At 38.7% G+C, this 21,935-nt stretch overlaps 1 protein-coding gene across 1 annotated transcript in view; it reads right to left on the reverse strand.

The window, feature by feature from the left end:
- The window catches only part of TRDMT1 (tRNA aspartic acid methyltransferase 1), a 62,897-nt gene that overhangs the window by 23,060 nt on the left and 17,902 nt on the right, over positions 1–21,935 (reverse strand). The window contains exons 3-7 of the mRNA XM_075211911.1: positions 14,894–14,970; positions 13,864–13,935; positions 13,341–13,406; positions 2,956–3,025; positions 2,058–2,141 (exon numbers count right to left, since the gene is read on the reverse strand). Coding sequence (XP_075068012.1) covers positions 2,058–2,141; positions 2,956–3,025; positions 13,341–13,406; positions 13,864–13,935; positions 14,894–14,970 — 369 coding nt within the window. The remainder of the gene's footprint in view (positions 1–2,057; positions 2,142–2,955; positions 3,026–13,340; positions 13,407–13,863; positions 13,936–14,893; positions 14,971–21,935) is intronic.

Below are 21,935 nucleotides of genomic sequence, written 5' to 3' on the forward strand. Positions count from 1 at the left end.
ACACTAACATCAGGACTGGTGACAGAACCTGGTTGCTCATTTAGATCATATGTGGACTGCTTTGAATCCATTCTGAGCGCAAACCACTGGGGAGTGCTAAAAATTATTTAGTAGATTCTGCTGACAGTTATGACTTTTGACAGCCAGAAATATTAATGCACAATTAGGGAGGACACCCCAAAAACACTGAGGAGTGCTACAAATTATTTAGTAGATACTGCTGACAGATATGACTTTTGACAGCCAGAAATATTAATGCACAATTAGGGAGGACACCCCAAAAACACTGAGGAGTGCTAAAAATTATTTAGTAGATTCTGCTGACAGTTATGACTTTTGACAGCCAGAAATATTAATGCACAATTAGGGAGGACACCCCAAAAGCACTGAGGAGTGCTAAAAATTATTTAGTAGATACTGCTGACAGATATGACTTTTGACAGCCAGAAATATTAATGCACAATTAGGGAGGACACCCCAAAAACACTGAGGAGTGCTACAAATTATTTAGTAGATACTGCTGACAGATATGACTTTTGACAGCCAGAAATATTAATGCACAATTAGGGAGGACACCCCAAAAACACTGAGGAGTGCTAAAAATTATTTAGTAGATACTGCTGACAGATATGACTTTTGACAGCCAGAAATATTAATGCACAATTAGGGAGGACACCCCAAAAACACTGAGGAGTGCTACAAATTATTTAGTAGATACTGCTGACAGATATGACTTTTGACAGCCAGAAATATTAATGCACAATTAGGGAGGACACCCCAAAAACACTGAGGAGTGCTAAAAATTATTTAGTAGATACTGCTGACAGATATGACTTTTGACAGCCAGAAATATTAATGCACAATTAGGGAGGACACCCCAAAAACACTGAGGAGTGCTAAAAATTATTTAGTAGATACTGCTGACAGATATGACTTTTGACAGCCAGAAATATTAATGCACAATTAGGGAGGACACCCCAAAAGCACTGAGGAGTGCTACAAATTATTTAGTAGATACTGCTGACAGATATGACTTTTGACAGCCAGAAATATTAATGCACAATTAGGGAGGACACCCCAAAAGCACTGAGGAGTGCTACAAATTATTTAGTAGATACTGCTGACAGATATGACTTTTGACAGCCAGAAATATTAATGCACAATTAGGGAGGACACCCCAAAAGCACTGAGGTGTGCTACAAATTATTTAGTAGATACTGCTGACAGATATGACTTTTGACAGCCAGAAATATTAATGCACAATTATGGGGGACACCCCAAAAGCGCTGGGGAGTGCCAAATATGAAGAAAAAATAATAAACCTCTATCCTCCTCTCTGCACTAGCGATTTTGGTTAGAGCACTTGCAAGAACAATATTGTATTCTCTGTCCCTGCTCTAATTAGCCTATGACTACACCCTGCTCTCTCCCTCTGTCAAATGGCGATGGATTGCTGTGGAGGCGTGTATTTATAAAGTTGAAGTATCGCGAGAACCGAGTCCCGAGATCCGACGACGTCACAATGACGTTCGGCCTCGATTTGGATTCGGAATGGGCGGGAGAGTACCGAGCTGCTCAGCTCGGTACTCGGATACCCAAAGTTCGGGTGGGTTCGGTTCTCGGAGAACCGGACCCGCCCATCTCTAGTTAGAAGAAGACAAGGAGCAAACATTCAGCAATACAATCAAAAACATTTGTTTCAGTATGTTCTTGAAACCCGTAAATAAAACTTTTATGGCCCTTTTTAAGTGACTCGTGAATAAACATAATAGACCTCATATTCAAACTGTTTGGATGTGTCCAGAGGCTTTAAAATATCTATTATGACAACAATGAGAAGAAAGTTACATTCCAGGCTTAGCACAAGCCTGGGTCATGTTCTAAAACCCTGTGGCTTGGGCACTGCCTCCAAGCGCTGGCATGTAGATGGAATTACCCAGAGGTCTATTCTCTTTTTAAGTGGCTTATTTGCAAAACCACACCAGGAAAGGTTAAATCACATGCAGCTGGATACACAGAAAAAATACAGTATGAAAAAAAATATGCTGGAAACTCACTGTATGAATGGTCTGGAAAGCAAATGGTTCTACTTCAAGCTTTGCAATTAGAAAGTATCGAAGTCTTGAATTTGGAATACCAAGCTGGTAAAATAAAACAGAGAGAAAGATATATTAAAAACATGGAAAACATGGAAAATCTGGCAACCACATTGTGTTTTTTGCACACACCAGAAAATCTGCTAGAAGTAAAACTAGGTACTTAATTTCCATTTCAGTGGAACTTTTGCGCTAATGTTTAAATCTAGTCGTAACTGTCTGTTAAGGGTGCAATGCGACTAAACACCCTTATTTGAACATGGACTGGGCTCCAAAACTTTTGACAAGAAAAACTGGGACAAGCATGTCACCTGACAGTTGCTCGGGCTTTAAAATCCACCACGTATTTCTATTTCAGGTCCCAAATAAGGCAAGATAGTTATAGGAACATTTTCTAAAAGATCCTGTTGATTTAGATCATCAGAGGGTATATTTACTATCCTGTGGGTATGAAAAACTGGAGATGTTGCCTATAACGACCAATCAGATTCTAGCTGTCATTTTCTAGAATGCACTAAATAAATGAAAGCCAGAATCTGATTGGTTGCTATAGGCAACATCTCAACTTTTTCAAACCCACAGTTTAGTAAATATATCCCCAGGAGTTTACATAATGGAGAAATAGGGATTGGGAGATAAAGATTTTTTTTTTTTGGGGGGGGGGGGGGGGAGGGCAAATGGGAGCCTCAAACATGGATGACAACGCGTTTTACATGGAGATCAAACTGTGGTTTTAGAAAGAAAGAAAGATCTAAAATGAGGGCGTTTTCATGGACAATATCTGTGGCAACTTCAAAACATTTACCCATCTGGATAATACATATATTATATGAGGAAGAACTCATTGCAGTTCACTTACACAAGTTGGTGACAGGAGGAACTCTTGGTAGCCATATCCACAACTTTGCAACGTTCTGATCAATGCATCTCTGCAGTAAATGAAACAAACAAGTTGATGTATGGATGTCAAGAGAAAAATCATGGATTAATGTATATTCTTACAATACAGGCCAATCATTTACAATGTTAAATTCGAGATAATCACATATTTATGTAGACTCCCAATTTCTTCATGTAAAGTTTGTTACTGAAGAATGGCAAAATCCACAATTGTCTCCACACTGCAATCTCCTGCTAAGATCTACTTCTCAACTTTCCTCAAGTCCTAAATTCTGGTCTTAATATTGTCTCCTTTACCCTGGAATTCATATTACTCTCAAGTCCAATCTCTAATGTGAATTTCCACTATCAATTGTATGTCAAGAGCACAGGGGCTGTTTTAGATTTAGGAGCAAATCCAGCTATTGGGTGTACATATTGCACCTGGTTTTGTGCTGCAGGGGACAAATGTAAAATGCCCAACGTGATTTAGAGTTGTGAGGGGGACACGGCGTAGCTCAACTCTAAATTGCACTGTAAAAATAGAGCAGTATGTAATTGGATGCCTTAATTGCCCTGTATGTAAAAGGTGTTTTATGCATTTTCACCACTTGCAGTGCAACATGGTTTCCTTGACTGCAATTTCTGCTACCTGGGCAAATTTGCACCAAAGTCTAAATCAGCCGCAAACCCTCTTCTTAGTTCTTCAAACAAATACACACAATACATTACACAGCTGCCCCCTCTAGTCTTTTATTTTTCCACATGTCCTCTCTTTGTTTCTCTCAGCCAGGTTTCCTTTCGATAGTATCTACCACTAAGTTACATCAAACATTTATCTTAGAAAGCTTCTAACCTCTGTAGTTTTATCCCTATTCCAGCTTCTAAATCCTTCCTTTTATACAGTGTGATGGCAAAGAAAACACTACAACACCAGTATACATGATTATATACCTGCTCTAGCTTTTCTAGTGTCTTCATTGTTTTTCCTGACACTTCAATAAACTAAGTTTTAAGTGTTAAATTTAAAGAATTTTTATTTTAACCTCAAAATATGTTTAACTTAATTGTGTATAGTGCAGTGAAATGTGAATGCTAGATATAGTTTTATGGTATCTCTTTGTATATAAGCACAATTAGGGCTAGATTTACTAAACTGCGGGTTTGAAAAAGTGGAGATGTTGCCTATAGCAACCAATCACATTCTAGTTATCATTTATTTAGTACATTCTACAAAATCACAGCTAGAATCTGATTGGTTGCTATAGGCAACATCTCCACTTTTTCAATCCCGCACTTTAGTAAATATACCCCTTAACGTTGTGTATTTCATCCCTTTGCTTGCTCTGTCATTTTCAGTAATTTTTACCTGACTACAGTGCAAGACTAATTCTTTATTTTGCTGCCGTTAGATATGTTGTCAGATCTCTTGTGTAGATACAGTTCTTGTATCCAATGCACAGACCTGAGTTTTTATGTTTTATTATCCAAGGATAATGAAAATAAAGAAATCTGCCCAGACAATAGAATCCTCTAGAGGTGGCGGTTCCCTTTAATACTGAAAGGATGGCTGGTGGGAAAAGAGGGGGGATAAAAATAATGATATGTTCTGGAAGATAAACTCTGTAAGCACAGCTAGCAACACCTCTATAGCAGCTAGAGACATATTATTATACATTGATCTCTTAATAATTGATCGGATGAAGACAGGGTTAATAATATGCCTTTTAAATGTGAAGTAGAGCCATCAGGTTGGTTTTGTGAGATGTATTATTACAAACAATGGGAGAGTACACAAACAGATATAGACCAACACCAACATTGACAGAAGAGCTTACAATTAAGAACCTTCTAGGACACACTTTTCTGTGCCAGGATGAAAGGATTGCACAGAATAACTATCAGTTATGATTTATATCATATTATATTTAAGCCATCTTCTCTGCTGTGCTATCCTTGGTGTTGTCTAGGAGCAGTGACAAGAGACAATGGTCCCTGCTACCTCTAGCAGCTGCTGGCATTAGAACAGAGCTGAGCTATTCTTTGCAGCATACAGCCAGCACACTGTAACCACAAAGACTGGCAGTGTGATAGGGATGAGAAAGGTGAAGGTGCAGTAATATGCTTATTATTTACACTGTGGTAGTAGATGCAGATAATATAATTGTAGTTACCTATATTCTTAGATAATAATGCACATATTTGTGTCTTTCCCAGCATCAGATAGAACTAAATATGTCAGATCTTGTAGTCAGTGAAATCTCTCATCCATCTGGAATATTGTGCAGGAGATAAAGCACTTTACAAATGTTTAACTGCTATATATATCTTTGCTTTATCCTTTATCCTGTAAAGTAGGTGCTTATTCCCATTCCTGCTTTAAGCCAAGTAACGCTGTTCATATGAGCTGCAAACTATTTGTTCAGATTGTAGCAGAACAGTCCCGATATTAGGGCTGTGTCCTGCCCCAGAACATGTTCTTCCTGCGGGTGTGAATGTAGAGGGAAGGGAGGTATGTAATGAGCAGCCTAGTGCTTTACAGTGCGAGGCAGCTTTCTGGGGTCCACACCCCCTCTGCAACATGGCCAAGACCCCTGTCCCACTGCTGGAGACAGACATGTTGGGAGGTATGGTACTACAATGCTGTAACAAGAGCACTGCAATGCTGTAACAAGATCACTGCAATACCGTAACAAGAGCACTGCAATACTGTAATAAGAACACTGCAATGCTGTAATAAGAGCACTTCAATACTGCACAAAGAGCTCTGTAATACTGTAACTCTAAGAGCACTTTAATACTAAGAGCACTGTAATAATGCACAAATAGCACTGTAATACTGTACCACTAAGAGTCCTGTAATACTGTAACACTAAAAGCACTGTAATACTGTACTAGGAGCCCTGTAATACTGTAACACTAAGAGCACTGTAATACTGTACCACTAAGAGTCCTGTAATACTGTAACACTAAGAGCACTGTAATACTGTACTAGGAGCCCTGTAATACTGTAACACTAAGAGCACTGTAATACTGTACCACTAAGAGTCCTGTAATACTGTAACACTAAGAGCACTGTAATACTGTACTAGGAGCCCTGTAATACTGTAACACTAAGAGCACTGTAATACTGTACCACTAAGAGTCCTGTAATACTGTAACATTAAGAGCACTGTAATACTGTACTAGGAGCCCTGTAACACTAAGAGCACTGTAATACTGTACTAAGAGTCCTGTAATACTGTAACACTAAGAGCACTGTAATACTGTACTAAAAGTCCTGTAATACTGTAACACTAAGAGTCCTGTAATACTGTAACACTAAGAGCACTGTAATACTGTACCACTAGGAGCCCTGTAATACTTCAACACTAAGAGCACTGTAATACTGTACCACTAAGAGTCCTGTTATACTGTAACACTAAGAGCACTGTAATACTGTACTAGGAGCCCTGTAATACTGTAACACTATGAGCACTGTAATACTGTACCACTAAGAGTCCTGTAATACTGTAACACTAAGAGCACTGTAATACTGTACCACTAAGAGTCCTGTAATACTGTAACACTAAGAGCACTGTAATTCTGTACTAGGAGCCCTGTAATACTGTAACACTAAGAGCACTGTAATACTGTACCACTAAGAGTCCTGTAATACTGTAACACTAAGAGCACTGTAATACTGTACCACTAAGAGTCCTGTAATACTGTAACACTAAGAGCACTGTAATACTGTACTAGGAGCCCTGTAATACTGTAACACTAAGAGCACTGTAATACTGTACCACTAAAAGTCCTGTAATACTGTAACACTAAGAGCACTGTAATACTGTACTAGGAGCCCTGTAATACTGTAACACTAAGAGCACTGTAATACTGTACCACTAAGAGTCCTGTAATACTGTAACACTAAGAGCACTGTAATACTGTACTAGGAGCCCTGTAATACTGTAACACTAAGAGCACTGTAATACTGTACTAAGAGTCCTGTAATACTGTAACACTAAGAGCACTGTAATACTGTACTAAAAGTCCTGTAATACTGTAACACTAAGAGTCCAGTAATACTGTAACACTAAGAGCACTGTAATATAGTACTAGGAGCCCTGTAATACTGTAACACTAAGAGCACTGTAATACTAAGTGCACTGCAATACTATAACACTAAGAGTCCTGTAATACTGTAACACTAAGTGCACTGTAATACTGTAACACTAAGAGTACTGTAATACTGTACTAAGAGTCCTGTAATACTGTAACACTAAGAGCACTGTAATACTGTACTAAGAGTCCTGTTATACTGTAACACTAAGAGCACTGTAATACTGTACTAGGAGCCCTGTAATACTGTAACACTATGAGCACTGTAATACTGTACCACTAAGAGTCCTGTAATACTGTAACACTAAGAGCACTGTAATACTGTACTAGGAGCCCTGTAATACTGTAACACTAAGAGCACTGTAATACTGTACCACTAAGAGTCCTGTAATACTGTAACACTAAGAGCACTGTAATACTGTACCACTAAGAGTCCTGTAATACTGTAACACTAAGAGCACTGTAATACTGTACTAGGAGCCCTGTAATACTGTAACACTAAGAGCACTGTAATACTGTACCACTAAGAGTCCTGTAATACTGTAACACTAAGAGCACTGTAATACTGTACTAGGAGCCCTGTAATACTGTAACACTAAGAGCACTGTAATACTGTACCACTAAGAGTCCTGTAATACTGTAACACTAAGAGCACTGTAATACTGTACTAGGAGCCCTGTAATACTGTAACACTAAGAGCACTGTAATACTGTACTAAGAGTCCTGTAATACTGTAACACTAAGAGCACTGTAATACTGTACTAAGAGTCCTGTTATACTGTAACACTAAGAGCACTGTAATACTGTACTAGGAGCCCTGTAATACTGTAACACTATGAGCACTGTAATACTGTACCACTAAGAGTCCTGTAATACTGTAACACTAAGAGCACTGTAATACTGTACCACTAAGAGTCCTGTAATACTGTAACACTAAGAGCACTGTAATACTGTACTAGGAGCCCTGTAATACTGTAACACTAAGAGCACTGTAATACTGTACCACTAAGAGTCCTGTAATACTGTAACACTAAGAGCACTGTAATACTGTACCACTAAGAGTCCTGTAATACTGTAACACTAAGAGCACTGTAATACTGTACTAGGAGCCCTGTAATACTGTAACACTAAGAGCACTGTAATACTGTACCACTAAGAGTCCTGTAATACTGTAACACTAAGAGCACTGTAATACTGTACTAGGAGCCCTGTAATACTGTAACACTAAGAGCACTGTAATACTGTACCACTAAGAGTCCTGTAATACTGTAACACTAAGAGCACTGTAATACTGTACTAGGAGCCCTGTAATACTGTAACACTAAGAGCACTGTAATACTGTACTAAGAGTCCTGTAATACTGTAACACTAAGAGCACTGTAATACTGTACTAAAAGTCCTGTAATACTGTAACACTAAGAGTCCAGTAATACTGTAACACTAAGAGCACTGTAATACAGTACTAGGAGCCCTGTAATACTGTAACACTAAGAGCACTGTAACACTGTACTAAGAGTCCTGTAATACTGTAACACTAAGTGCACTGCAATACTATAACACTAAGAGTCCTGTAATACTGTAACACTAAGTGCACTGTAATACTGTAACACTAAGAGTACTGTAATACTGTACTAAGAGTCCTGTAATACTGTAACACTAAGTGCACTGTAATACTGTAACACTAAGAGTACTGTAATACTGTACTAAGAGTCCTGTAATACTGTAACACTAAGTGCACTGTAATACTGTAACACCAAGAGCACTGTAATACTGTAACACTAAGAGCACTGTAATACTGTACTAAGAGTCCTGTAATACTGTAACACTAAGTGCACTGTAATACTGTAACACTAAGAGCACTGTAATACTGTACTAAGAGTCCTGTAATACTGTAACACTAAGAGCACTGTAATACTGTAACACTAAGAGCACTGTAATACTGTACTAAGAGTCCTGTAATACTGTAACACTAAGAGCACTGTAATACTGTAACACTAAGAGCACTGTAATACTGTACTAAGAGCACTGTAATACTGTAACACTAAGAGCACTGTAATACTGTACTAGGAGCCCTGTAATACTGTAACACTAAGAGCACTGTAATACTGTACTAGGAGCCCTGTAATACTGTAACACTAAGAGCACTGTAATACTGTACTAAGAGTCCTGTAATACTGTAACACTAAGAGCACTGTAATACTGTACTAAGAGTCCTGTAATACTGTAACACTAAGTGCACTGTAATACTATAACACTAAGAGCACTGTAATACTGTACTAAGAGTCCTGTAATACTGTAACACTAAGTGCACTGTAATACTGTACTAAGAGTCCTGTAATACTGTAACACTAAGTGCACTGTAATACTGTAACACTAAGAGCACTGTAATGCTGTCCTAAGAGTCCTGTAATACTGTAACACTAAGAGCACTGTAATACTGTAACACTAAGAGCACTGTAATACTGTACTAAGAGTCCTGTAATACTGTAACACTAAGTGCACTGTAATACTGTACTAAGATTCCTGTAATACTGTAACACTAAGAGCACTGTAATACTGTACTAAGAGTCCTGTAATACTGTAACACTAAGAGCACTGTAATACTGTACTAAGAGTCCTGTAATACTGTAACACTAAGTGCACTGCAATACTATAACACTAAGAGCACTGTAATACTGTACTAAGAGTCCTGTAATACTGTAACACTAAGTGCACTGTAATACTGTAACACTAAGAGCACTGTAATGCTGTACTAAGAGTCCTGTAATACTGTAACACTAAGAGCACTGTAATACTGTAACACTAAGAGCACTGTAATACTGTACTAAGAGTCCTGTAATACTGTAACACTAAGTGCACTGTAATACTGTAACACTAAGAGTCCTGTAATACTGTAACACTAAGAGCACTGTAATACTGTAACACTAAGAGCACTGTAATACTGTACTAAGAGTCCTGTAATACTGTAACACTAAGTGCACTGTAATACTGTAACACTAAGAGCACTGTAATGCTGTACTAAGAGTCCTGTAATACTGTAACACTAAGAGCACTGTAATACTGTAACACTAAGAGCACTGTAATACTGTACTAAGAGTCCTGTAATACTGTAACACTAAGTGCACTGTAATACTGTACTAAGAGTCCTGTAATACTGTAACACTAAGTGCACTGTAATACTGTACTAAGAGTCCTGTAATACTGTAACACTAAGAGCACTGTAATACTGTAACACTAAGAGCACTGTAATACTCTACTAAGAGTCCTGTAATACTGTAACACTAAGAGCACTGTAATACTGTAACACTAAGAGCACTGCAATACTGTACTAAGAGTCCTGTAATACTGTAACACTAAGAGCACTGTAATACTGTACTAAAAGTCCTGTAATACTGTAACACTAAGAGTCCTGTAATACTGTAACACTAAGAGCACTGTAATACAGTACTAGGAGCCCTGTAATACTGTAACACTAAGAGCACTGTAATACTGTACTAAGAGTCCTGTAATACTGTAACACTAAGTGCACTGCAATACTATAACACTAAGAGCACTGTAATACTGTACTAAGAGTCCTGTAATACTGTAACACTAAGTGCACTGTAATACTGTAACACTAAGAGTACTGTAATACTGTACTAAGAGTCCTGTAATACTGTAACACTAAGTGCACTGTAATACTGTAACACTAAGAGCACTGTAATACTGTACTAAAAGTCCTGTAATACTGTAACACCAAGAGCACTGTAATACTGTAACACTAAGAGCACTGTAATACTGTACTAAGAGTCCTGTAATACTGTAACACTAAGTGCACTGTAATACTGTAACACTAAGAGCACTGTAATACTGTACTAAGAGTCCTGTAATACTGTAACACTAAGAGCACTGTAATACTGTAACACTAAGAGCACTGTAATACTGTACTAAGAGTCCTGTAATACTGTAACACTAAGAGCACTATAATACTGTAACACTAAGAGCACTGTAATACTGTACTAAGAGCACTGTAATACTGTAACACTAAGAGCACTGTAATACTGTACTAGGAGCCCTGTAATACTGTAACACTAAAAGCACTGTAATACTGTACTAGGAGCCCTGTAAGACTGTAACACTAAGAGCACTCTAATACTGTACTAAGAGTCCTGTAATACTGTAACACTAAGAGCACTGTAATACTGTACTAAGAGTCCTGTAATACTGTAACACTAAGTGCACTGTAATACTATAACACTAAGAGCACTGTAATACTGTACTAAGAGTCCTGTAATACTGTAACACTAAGTGCACTGTAATACTGTACTAAGAGTCCTGTAATACTGTAACACCAAGAGCACTGTAATACTGTAACACTAAGAGCACTGTAATACTACACTAAGTGCACTGTAATACTGTAACACTAAGAGCACTGTAATGCTGTACTAAGAGTCCTGTAATACTGTAACACTAAGAGCACTGTAATACTGTAACACTAAGAGCACTGTAATACTGTACTAAGAGTCCTGTAATACTGTAACACTAAGTGCACTGTAATACTGTACTAAGATTCCTGTAATACTGTAACACTAAGAGCACTGTAATACTGTACTAAGAGTCCTGTAATACTGTAACACTAAGAGCACTGTAATACTGTACTAAGAGTCCTGTAATACTGTAACACTAAGTGCACTGCAATACTATAACACTAAGAGCACTGTAATACTGTACTAAGAGTCCTGTAATACTGTAACACTAAGTGCACTGTAATACTGTAACACTAAGAGCACTGTAATGCTGTACTAAGAGTCCTGTAATACTGTAACACTAAGAGCACTGTAATACTGTAACACTAAGAGCACTGTAATACTGTACTAAGAGTCCTGTAATACTGTAACACTAAGTGCACTGTAATACTGTAACACTAAGAGCACTGTAATGCTGTACTAAGAGTCCTGTAATACTGTAACACTAAGAGCACTGTAATACTGTAACACTAAGAGCACTGTAATACTGTACTAAGTGCACTGTAATACTGTAACACTAAGTGCACTGTAATACTGTAACACTAAGAGCACTGTAATGCTGTACTAAGAATCCTGTAATACTGTAACACTAAGAGCACTGTAATACTGTAACACTAAGAGCACTGTAATACTGTACTAAGAGTCCTGTAATACTGTAACACTAAGTGCACTGTAATACTGTACTAAGAGTCCTGTAATACTGTAACACTAAGAGCACTGTAATACTGTACTAAGAGTCCTGTAATACTGTAACACTAAGAGCACTGTAATACTGTAACACTAAGAGCACTGCAATACTGTACTAAGAGTCCTGTAATACTGTAGCACTAAGAGCACTGTAATACTGTAACACTAAGAGCACTGTAATACTATACTAAGAGCACTGTAATACTGTAACACTAAGAGCACTGTAATACTGTAACACGAAGAGCACTGTAATACTATACTAAGAGCACTGTAATACTGTAACACTAAGAGCACTGTAATACTGTACTAGGAGCACTGTAATACTGTAACACTAAGAGCACTGTAATACTGTAACACTAAGAGCACTGTAATACTGTACTAAGTGTCCTGTAATACTGTAACACTAAGAGCACTGTAATACCATACTAAGAGCACTGTAATACTGTAACACTAAGAGTCCTGTAATACTGTACTAAGAGCACTGTAATACTGTAACACTAAGAGCATTGTAATACTGTGCTAAGAGCACTGTAATACTGTAACACTAAGAGCACTGTAATACTGTACTAAGAGCACTGTAATACTGTAACACTGAGAGCACTGTAATACTGTAACACTAAGAGCACTGTAATACTGTAACACTGAGAGCACTGTAATACTGTAACACTAAGAGCACTGTAATACTGTACTAAGAGCACTGTAATACTGTAACACTAAGAGCACTGTAATACTGTACTAAGAGCACTGTAATACTGTACTAAGAGCACTGTAATACTGTAACACTAAGAGCACTGTAATACTGTAATAAAAGTGAGCTTCAGTGCTTCACATTATGAGACTCCACAGGATATAAGAGTAGAAAAACATTTTGAGGTGTGAGCATAAATGAGCAATGTATTACTTACGTAATACCCGGAAGTGTGCACAAGCGCACATCACAGAAGGCTCTTCACGCACAATTGAATTCCTTCCTTGGGGTTTCTTGAATTAATCCCTAGTCATGCCTAAATACTTAATGAATTATATAATATAAACAAGCTTTAAGCTCAAATTTCAATGAAGAAAAACTTACCGCGCTGCAGAGGATTCAAATCCTTTCACATTCTCCAGAAGAATATAAGTGGGAGGTTTCTTTAATCTAAATACATGAGTATACAATATGATAAAGTAGCAGGAAGTGCTTATATAAGAATGAAATCACCAAAACAGTAAGCACATATTTTATTATGCACAGCATATGAAGGATAGAGTCCCTCAGTATAGATATCTGTGCAATGATAGGAATACACTAAGCAGAAAGTGAAAGGCAGAATGATGCAGAATCAAATTATTGAGAAAATCAAGATTGTTTAATGTGGGTACAGCTTACAAGGCTTATAGTTCAATAACTACAGATATATAGTAACTATATTAAGGTCATAGACAGGGCCAGATATAATTTTCAGTATGTGTAAACGAACTGTAAATAATTATCAAAAATGCATATATGTACAATATATGTAAGTCAACAGACTAGCACAGACACATAGAAGTTAGCAGACATTTGATCCAAGAATAATCTAAGTTTTATAACTATAAATAAGCTGATATTGCACCTTGGGAGGACTTCCAGGACATAGAGGAAACTCTTTGCCCTTGGGTCAGAGACATCGCCTTTCAAGCCTATCCTAAAAGGAGAAAACAGAACAAATAAAATGTTTAACTATCAGCAACTGGTCTGTAAACAAACACAATACATAACAAAAGTATCACACGTCTAGGGTTAGCGATTAAAATGTGCACAGAAATTAGTTCATGACAGGTAATAGGAAACCAAAAGTGAAGGATTTTGGTAAAAAGCTTTTTTGGAATTATGACAATTAAACGTTAGACAGTAATTTGTAAGCATTTCCATTGTTGAAATGCACTTGTCCGATGACGTGCAGGAGAAATGTCATCTATCACTCCATGTCGCTGGGCATGGGGAATCTAAGCACTTTTCACATACACCAATAAAACCTGTATGTATCAAAAGTCCAAGCACTATATTAAATAAATTCCTGAATATTAATTAACTAAGCTTTAAATGATACATCTTCTAGGAATTAGACTTTTGTAATAAACAGTGTAATAATAATAATAATACTAATTAAGCCTGAAAAAATTCATATTGGTAAATTATTGGTAAAAATCGGTAGTCGCCTCAAGTCTTACAAATAAAATATGAAATAATATAAAAAATTGTGAGCTTTTTGGCAGAAATATTATTACGACGGCGTTTGACATGCTGTGGTAACCACTTATGGTTGGGGGGGTGAAGAAGGGGGGGTCAATGGAGAACAATCCTTTGACCCCAATACGTTCATTGTCAGTAAACACAAATAAAGCAGGCAGCTTCCAGAATGCACAGTAACATCACAAACCTCCCTGATCGCTGGTGCACGTGGGTACGATGTCATTGAAACCATAGGTTCCATCCCCACAACCATTTACATGCTTTTAGTAGTATAAAACAATTCTGGTAACAGCTAAAGGATATCTGTAACCAGTAGGTAAGGGGCCTACGTGAATATGTTTCTATGTTTCCATTGCGCTAACAAAAAAGTACAACATGCCTATTTTTGCCAGTATATTTCCTAAACATACCTCGTAAACGGTTGGCAGGGTGGACTCATCAAGATCATATCAAACGACAGGTTATCCAGTTCTTTCAATGTTATTCCCTGACACAGAAGAAGGAAAACATAAAACACAGCCCTTTTCTTTAATACGTGTTATTTATAACAATGGGACAGAATCATAAACTTCTATAAACAACATAAAATTCTACTGTAATCAGTGTTTAAAAGGTCAGTACAAGACTTCAAGGACATGTTTCCGGACATTTGTTGCTGGTGAAACTGTGAATATACCTAGGGGGACTGCTGCTAATGTAGGCCTGACATTCTCTGGGAGTCTTCTTCTGTATTATCATCATCACCACGGATTTATATAGCGTCACCAATTTCGCAGCGCTGTAGAAAGAATATTTGTCATACACATCAGTCTCTTACAGTCTAAATTCCCTAACACACATACACAGACTACAGCAACCAATTAACCTACTAGTATGTGTATGTAGTGTTGGGGGAAACCGGAGCAACCGGAGGAAACCAAGGCAAACACAGGGAGAGCATACAAACCCCACACAGATAAGGTATTATATAGTCAGGGTCTGATAAAGGGTTTAGGTCACCCTAGACTAATATGCCGGCCACTTTTTGCCTTCCGTCCTTAATTTAAAATCCGATTCCTTAACACCTCCCTACCAATGTTTATGTTCCGGTGTTTTCAAAATTCGACTCCACTTAGCTTTTTAAAAGGGTCACAGCAATCTTTGTCACTCGTTTCATTTTCATTAAATTCACAACTATATATCAGAATGGAGACATGACCAAGTGGTACTGAGGGTGAAGATGTGAAGGGGGAGGGAGATGTCACGCCTGCACCAGCCACCATCTTTGTCTCTCCTACTAGCTTATCCTCAAGAGCCCGCCCAAAGATCACTCATTGTCTACAGCCTTTAACACAAGAATACATCAAACTTAAAACACTACTACATTTTTCTTTCATGTTTTCTTTTTACTATGGAGAACTATTCTCTTATATTTTAATATAAATTTCAGTTTTTTCCTCTCCCTGTCACAATGTTGCACCTTCCCAAAACCCTTGCGCCATAGGCTGCTGCCTAGTCAGTCTATTGGATAATGAGGCCCTATATATAGTCCTAGCTCAGGTCACCAGACATTATATACCTGCCTATGTGCACTCTGATGACCAGGGAATGATGGTTACATTCTCTGTAAAGTGCTGCATAATTTGTTAGTACTATATAAGTAAAGGATAATAATAATGATGTGATTACTGAAGGATCACAGCTTATTCACAAATGTAAGAGTCTATATATTGTCATCACAAATACAGATTACAAACAGGGGATGATGGGTCTTGGCTATAACACAGAGCTGTTTAAACACTAATAAGCCCAAGGCAGAGATAACTTTAGGGGCTTCAACACCACTTTGAAAAACATGAGGAGTAATTTATGACGGTATCCTAAATAATCTGGTAGTACACATTTTTTTTCAATAGGGCACGGCCAGAAAAAGAGATTTTATTTTTCTTTCAACTGGTGCAATTTACACCTAAATATTTTTATTTGAGGAGGCAAAATCAGACATTGGGTAGACTCAACTTCCTATTTCTCCAAGGAGCTAGTACAGAAACTATCTTAGGACCTCTCCTAAGCCTATAGAGGCTGCATTACTAAGAAATCCCCCTTTAGTCCTTTATTATAAAATGCCCATTATGGTGTTTTGGTAATTAGACACCAGATACGATTTAGAATGTTGAGGCTTCTTTTTTTACAGCAAAGTACAGATGATTACATCAGAGAGCAATCTGACATAGACACCTCACATGCTAAGATAGGTCCCACTAGGCAGTACAACAGCATAGTAGTGGGGCACCGAGATACTACTTAGTGTACTCAATGTGGTAAACAGACTTCTACCTGCCAGGCCTATGTGAATTGGGGAAAGCTCCCAAAATGCACGACCAGGCCGTGGTTTAATGGTATGAGATCTGTCTTTAAAGAAAGAGACGCCATCTAACACACACTAAAATGAGGGAGAACAACTGCTCCAAAATTGCATTAGCCAGCACTAGAATGGGGGGGTCCATAATGAGTTCTACTATTCCCTGTCTCACAGCGCTAGGAGTATATTTTATTGTGCGCTTTTATTGTCTTTTGTTGCACTCTAGGGGCTAAGTATCACCTCCGTTCACAGACTGGAGCAGATGGGGCCATGTTAGGAGCACAGATACAAGACTATCTTTTATAATCTGTTCTTTACACTATGCAGCTCAGCTGTAGTACCCGGACAACTTATATTTGTATTCAGCATGAAGGAGGCAATGTTGAGGGAGACAATTAATTAATAAAAAAACACTGAGAGTTTACAACCTGCATTAAATCAAGCGTCACAAGAGCGTACTTATGTTCCTTCTTGTTCAATGAAAATTAGAGATGTTTTTCTATCCTCGCCCACTTCAAAACTGGGGACAATTGTGACAAGCAGGAGAGAAAGATTGACTGGAAAAGGTTGCTCTGACCTTAGTCAAAAGCGCCTTCAAAATTATGTCATTATCATATTATTTCACACTGCCTACATTTTATTATGTTCACAGTCCTGAATAATTATTGATATGAAGGGATAATAAGGTCAAGTATAAATTATATCTAAGTTTAGATAAGATAATTGCATTATCAAGCATAAACCAAACTAACAAACAAATTGCTAAGGTAAGTAAAACATGATGCTAATCCCTACAAAATGTCTGATTCATAAAGAGATTGTCTACACAAGCACATGTTTCCACTTCCCTCTGTCATGTTCTAAACGCAGTGTACACATTACAGTGAATAATAGACAGCTCTAGGGATCATTGATCCCTATGGCAACATGTATTGTCTGTTTACGCAGCAAGCATTTGAAACAGATCATGGACTAATCCTGAGGAAGTCTAGAAAAACATTTGCATACCTCCCAGCCGTCCCGATTCTAACGGGCCGTCCCGAGTTAAGGGCACTGTCCCATGGTTGACACTACCGTTCTGACTTGCAAGAAGTTGGGAAGAAGGTGAGCCGGTGCCATGGGCCCAAGAGGCAGATGTCTTCGGTGCCTGCGGCAAGTGAAGGATGAATTGTGGTGACGCGAGGGGTGTAAATGGAGGGATATAAAATTACTGTATGTATATTTTACCTTCCAGTACCTGGTATTATAAGCCTAGTAGGTTAATTGGCTGCTATCAAAATTGACCCTAGTCTCTCTCTCGCTCTATCTCTATCTCTGTCTGTGTGTGTGTGTGTGTGTGTTAGGGAATGTAGACTGTAAGCTCCAATGGGGCAGGGACTGATGTGAATGAGTTCTCTGTACAGCGCTGCGGAATCAGTGGCGCTATATAAATAAATGGTGATGATGATGTCCAATAAGTACTTATTGTAAACTGAGTAACATCACTGCAGCAAACAGACTCAGTAATTTGTTGATATTATAAACTCAGTGACCGGCAACCCCAGACAATAATAGTGTATCTGCTTTGCTACGCTGTAGCAAGTATTTCTGGTAATAGCATAATCCTGCCACATATAAACTGTAGTCACCGATAATGTCAAAGTGACATGCATTGAAATGATGACTGCGGTAATTTAAGTAGCTGACTTATCAGTTAACCTTTGTACAATGGTAACATTGTTAGTGACACTTCACTTCAGATCTCCTATTGTGCACTTAATACAAGTGCCGAATTATGCTATGAGTTTACTCATTTTCATTTACGCACCTATTTTGTTTCTTGAAAGATATGTTATACTAAAATCATCTTGTTATAATGTCCGTACAAACCTTTGATAGAAAGTAGCAAAGCAGAAAGTCCTGATTCTTTTGTACAAATGGCAAATGCTCTATTTTATTAGGCTTTTCACTTACAAAAATTGTTTAAAGGGGTTATCTGCATTCAGAAGACATTCAATTTTTGGTTTGCTCACAAAATACTTGTAAATTGCTGTATCTTTATTCTTACGTTCTTCTGTTCTTTTTAGCAAGAATTTTATATAATCTTATCTGTCGTCACAGGGTGAGAAAAATAACTGATTTGTGGATATAAAAAATATTGGTTTTACTGTTCTGTTACAATTCAGGATTCATGGCATGTGTAGGATCAAGTGTGAACTGTCATTTAAAAAATAAATAAATCAGTTTTGGGACACACACCAGTCTAACAATACTCACACCGGTCTTTCTAGCAAATGCTGAAGTTGTCATATTACCAATCCAGATCCTGGTGGGCGTGGCTTCATTAAAATGAGTGTGTATTAGTTGGGCAGATTAGGGAGGGGCTTATTTTGTCCCAACTTTGATTGGATAAATGTTGAAAGGTCTGTACATTGCTGCTATAGCTAAGTGGTTGGCACTTCTGCCTTACAGCACTGGGTTTATGAGTTCATTTCAAGCTCCAATGGGGCAGGGACTGATGTGAATGAGTTCTCTGTACAGCGCTGCGGAATTAGTGGCGCTATATAAATAAATGGTAATAATAATAATAATATGTTAGTTACCAAGAAGCACACTTCTCAGTGTAAACATGACATTTAGGCAGCAATTCAATTAACCACAAAGTGCCACCGGAGCCTCACACTTCAGGTTATTACGGCAGAGACATGACCGCTCATAGTCGCTCATAGAGGTGCAAGCAAAAATAATAGAGGAACCTCCGCTCATAAGCTCTGTGGTGTCTCATCATGCAACGCTCCACAAGTGATTGGCCTCAAATTGAATTCCCCCCTTAAAGCAGCGTTTCACAAAATCTTTACTATTTCACATGTCTGAATTAAAAAACACCTATTTTTTTATGCCTGGGAGCTGATTTGTTTAAAGACCATCACATAAAAACAATTCTTCAACTTCATTTGTGACTGAAGGACAGTTTACTATCCATGGTTATAGCTTAGAAACTGCGCTAACTGACAGTAAGCAAATGCACCATAAAAACTTGGGTGAAATAGGAGACGGCAACTCTAGATCTCCATATTCACATGGGCGGCCTACAGAAATTCATAGCCACGAGCAGTAACAAAGTGTAATGACCTGTCTAAGTCAATTATGGGTTACCTCCAGGCTAAAAATAAGAGAAATAGTGTTGAAATTTCGTGTGAATCGAGTTTTACGGGAGAACAGTTCATTTCGCTGGGGTGATACATTTTGCAAGATCTGCCTTTGCGTCCCAATTCCTGGAAACGTCATGTATTTATAATTCACATGATGGAGAGTTTATTCTGGTCTGGTGTCGACTGGGAGCTCTTAAGGCCAAATTCCGTTGGCGAGACATGCTAAATGTTCCCCGCCAAATACCGAACGGAAAATCCACTCATCCATACTACTGGCTCACGCTGCAATACTAATTGCGCAAGAGGTAATTTGGACTGTTACTCTACCATTACCCCCAGAGGCAGGCTGGGCTGGGGGGGCAGGGCACCATCTACCCCCCGGGCTGGTCCCATAGTGGGCTACCTTGGGCTGGGTCACCTGCAATTTTCCCCCCATAAATGTTCCTAATAGACTGTTGAGTCGTGTCTTGCCCCTGGTCTAAAATTTGCCAGCCCTCCCCTGCATAGGCAAACCAAGGGGAGGGGGGGGGGGTTCCTAGTGCCTGGAAACCACCCTCCAAGCCTGGGGCACTGTATAATTGAGGTGGCTGGACCCTGCCCCCGCTTCACACGGCTCTGCTTGAAAAGGGAGATCTGCATGCACCTAACAGTAGTGCACGCAGCATTGCCCATGTATATTATGGGGATAGGAAGAGTTGGAGAGCAGCCAAGCACTGTCTAATATTATAGTCATGTCCCCATGCATGCTGGCCATGCCCACTGGTGGCGTAGTGTGGAAACCCCCCTCTACAAATCCTGCGTTTGCCCCTGCCCTGATTACCCCACTAAACAGGTCAGTAAACACTGAATGAGGTCTTTCAAAGGCTGGCACCCGCTTCATGTCTTGGATGTGTACAATCCCAGCCCCATCAGACTAGACTATCAGGTACACTGCATTTTAGAATTAAATACAGCAAGGTGTTACATAAGAATCACAGCTGCTACGATAGTCTACAACCTTCATTCAGAGCACAATGACCCCAGAAGGCAATAATTATTTTCCAGAATAAAAACTGCCCAACAACATAAATTGGCCAAGAAACCAGGATAATGTGTGACAAATAAAAACGCTGTAATAATAGAAAACAGGACGTTAAATAATAGTTAAGTAGCTAGAGAAAATATTGGTCCATTTCCTCTATTGTTCAGAAAAAATGACAGGAAATAATTATATCAGTTCTGCAGAAACATATCTGTATTTTTATAAAGAATATGAAGTTTAAATAAAGCAATTTGACTGTCGGGGATAGGACATCTATGCAGTAGACTTTGTACAGCACAACTGTTCTGCAGCGCTTTTCTGAGAATATCGGATCATTCAGTCCCTGCTGCATTAGAGCTTAGAGTCTAAATTCTACAACACAAACATACATACATACAGACATGTGTCCATTTGTAAAGATTGTATTATAAAAAAGATTTTTAGCTCTGCTCAGTTTAGTGCAATAATAGGGGACCGGATACACTTCCGGGGCCCACATGATCCAGCTCTCTAATCGTCAAAAGGGCCACACATTACCCTTAATCAGGTTTGGTGCCTGTAAACTATACAAAAATTGCCCAAATAAATACATTTATAAACATTGTGGTGAAACAAGGTATTAATATCCCCTCAAGCAGTCTGCATCTCGTTTCTCACAAGTGGACTACAAAAACAAATACTTTTTCTAGCCCTTTGGTCCCCAATATTTGTCCAGGGCCGTCTTTCCCATTGGGCACAATGGGCAGGTGTCCGTGGGCCCTGCAGCCCAGGGGTGCCCGTCGGAGGCAGCAAAAAAAAAAAAAAACCTGAAAAAAAAGAAGACAATACTTACCTTGCGGTCAGCTGGCGATCCGGCTCCCTCCCTGGTCTCCTCCTCCGTCGCGCACGCAGTGCATGTCGACATCCATTGTGGAGCGTGACGGAGGAGGAGACCATGGAGGGAGCCGGATCGCCAGCTG

Source organism: Mixophyes fleayi, chromosome 5 (assembly GCF_038048845.1).
Source record: "Mixophyes fleayi isolate aMixFle1 chromosome 5, aMixFle1.hap1, whole genome shotgun sequence".
In the NCBI taxonomy this organism is placed as follows: Eukaryota; Metazoa; Chordata; class Amphibia; order Anura; family Limnodynastidae; genus Mixophyes; species Mixophyes fleayi.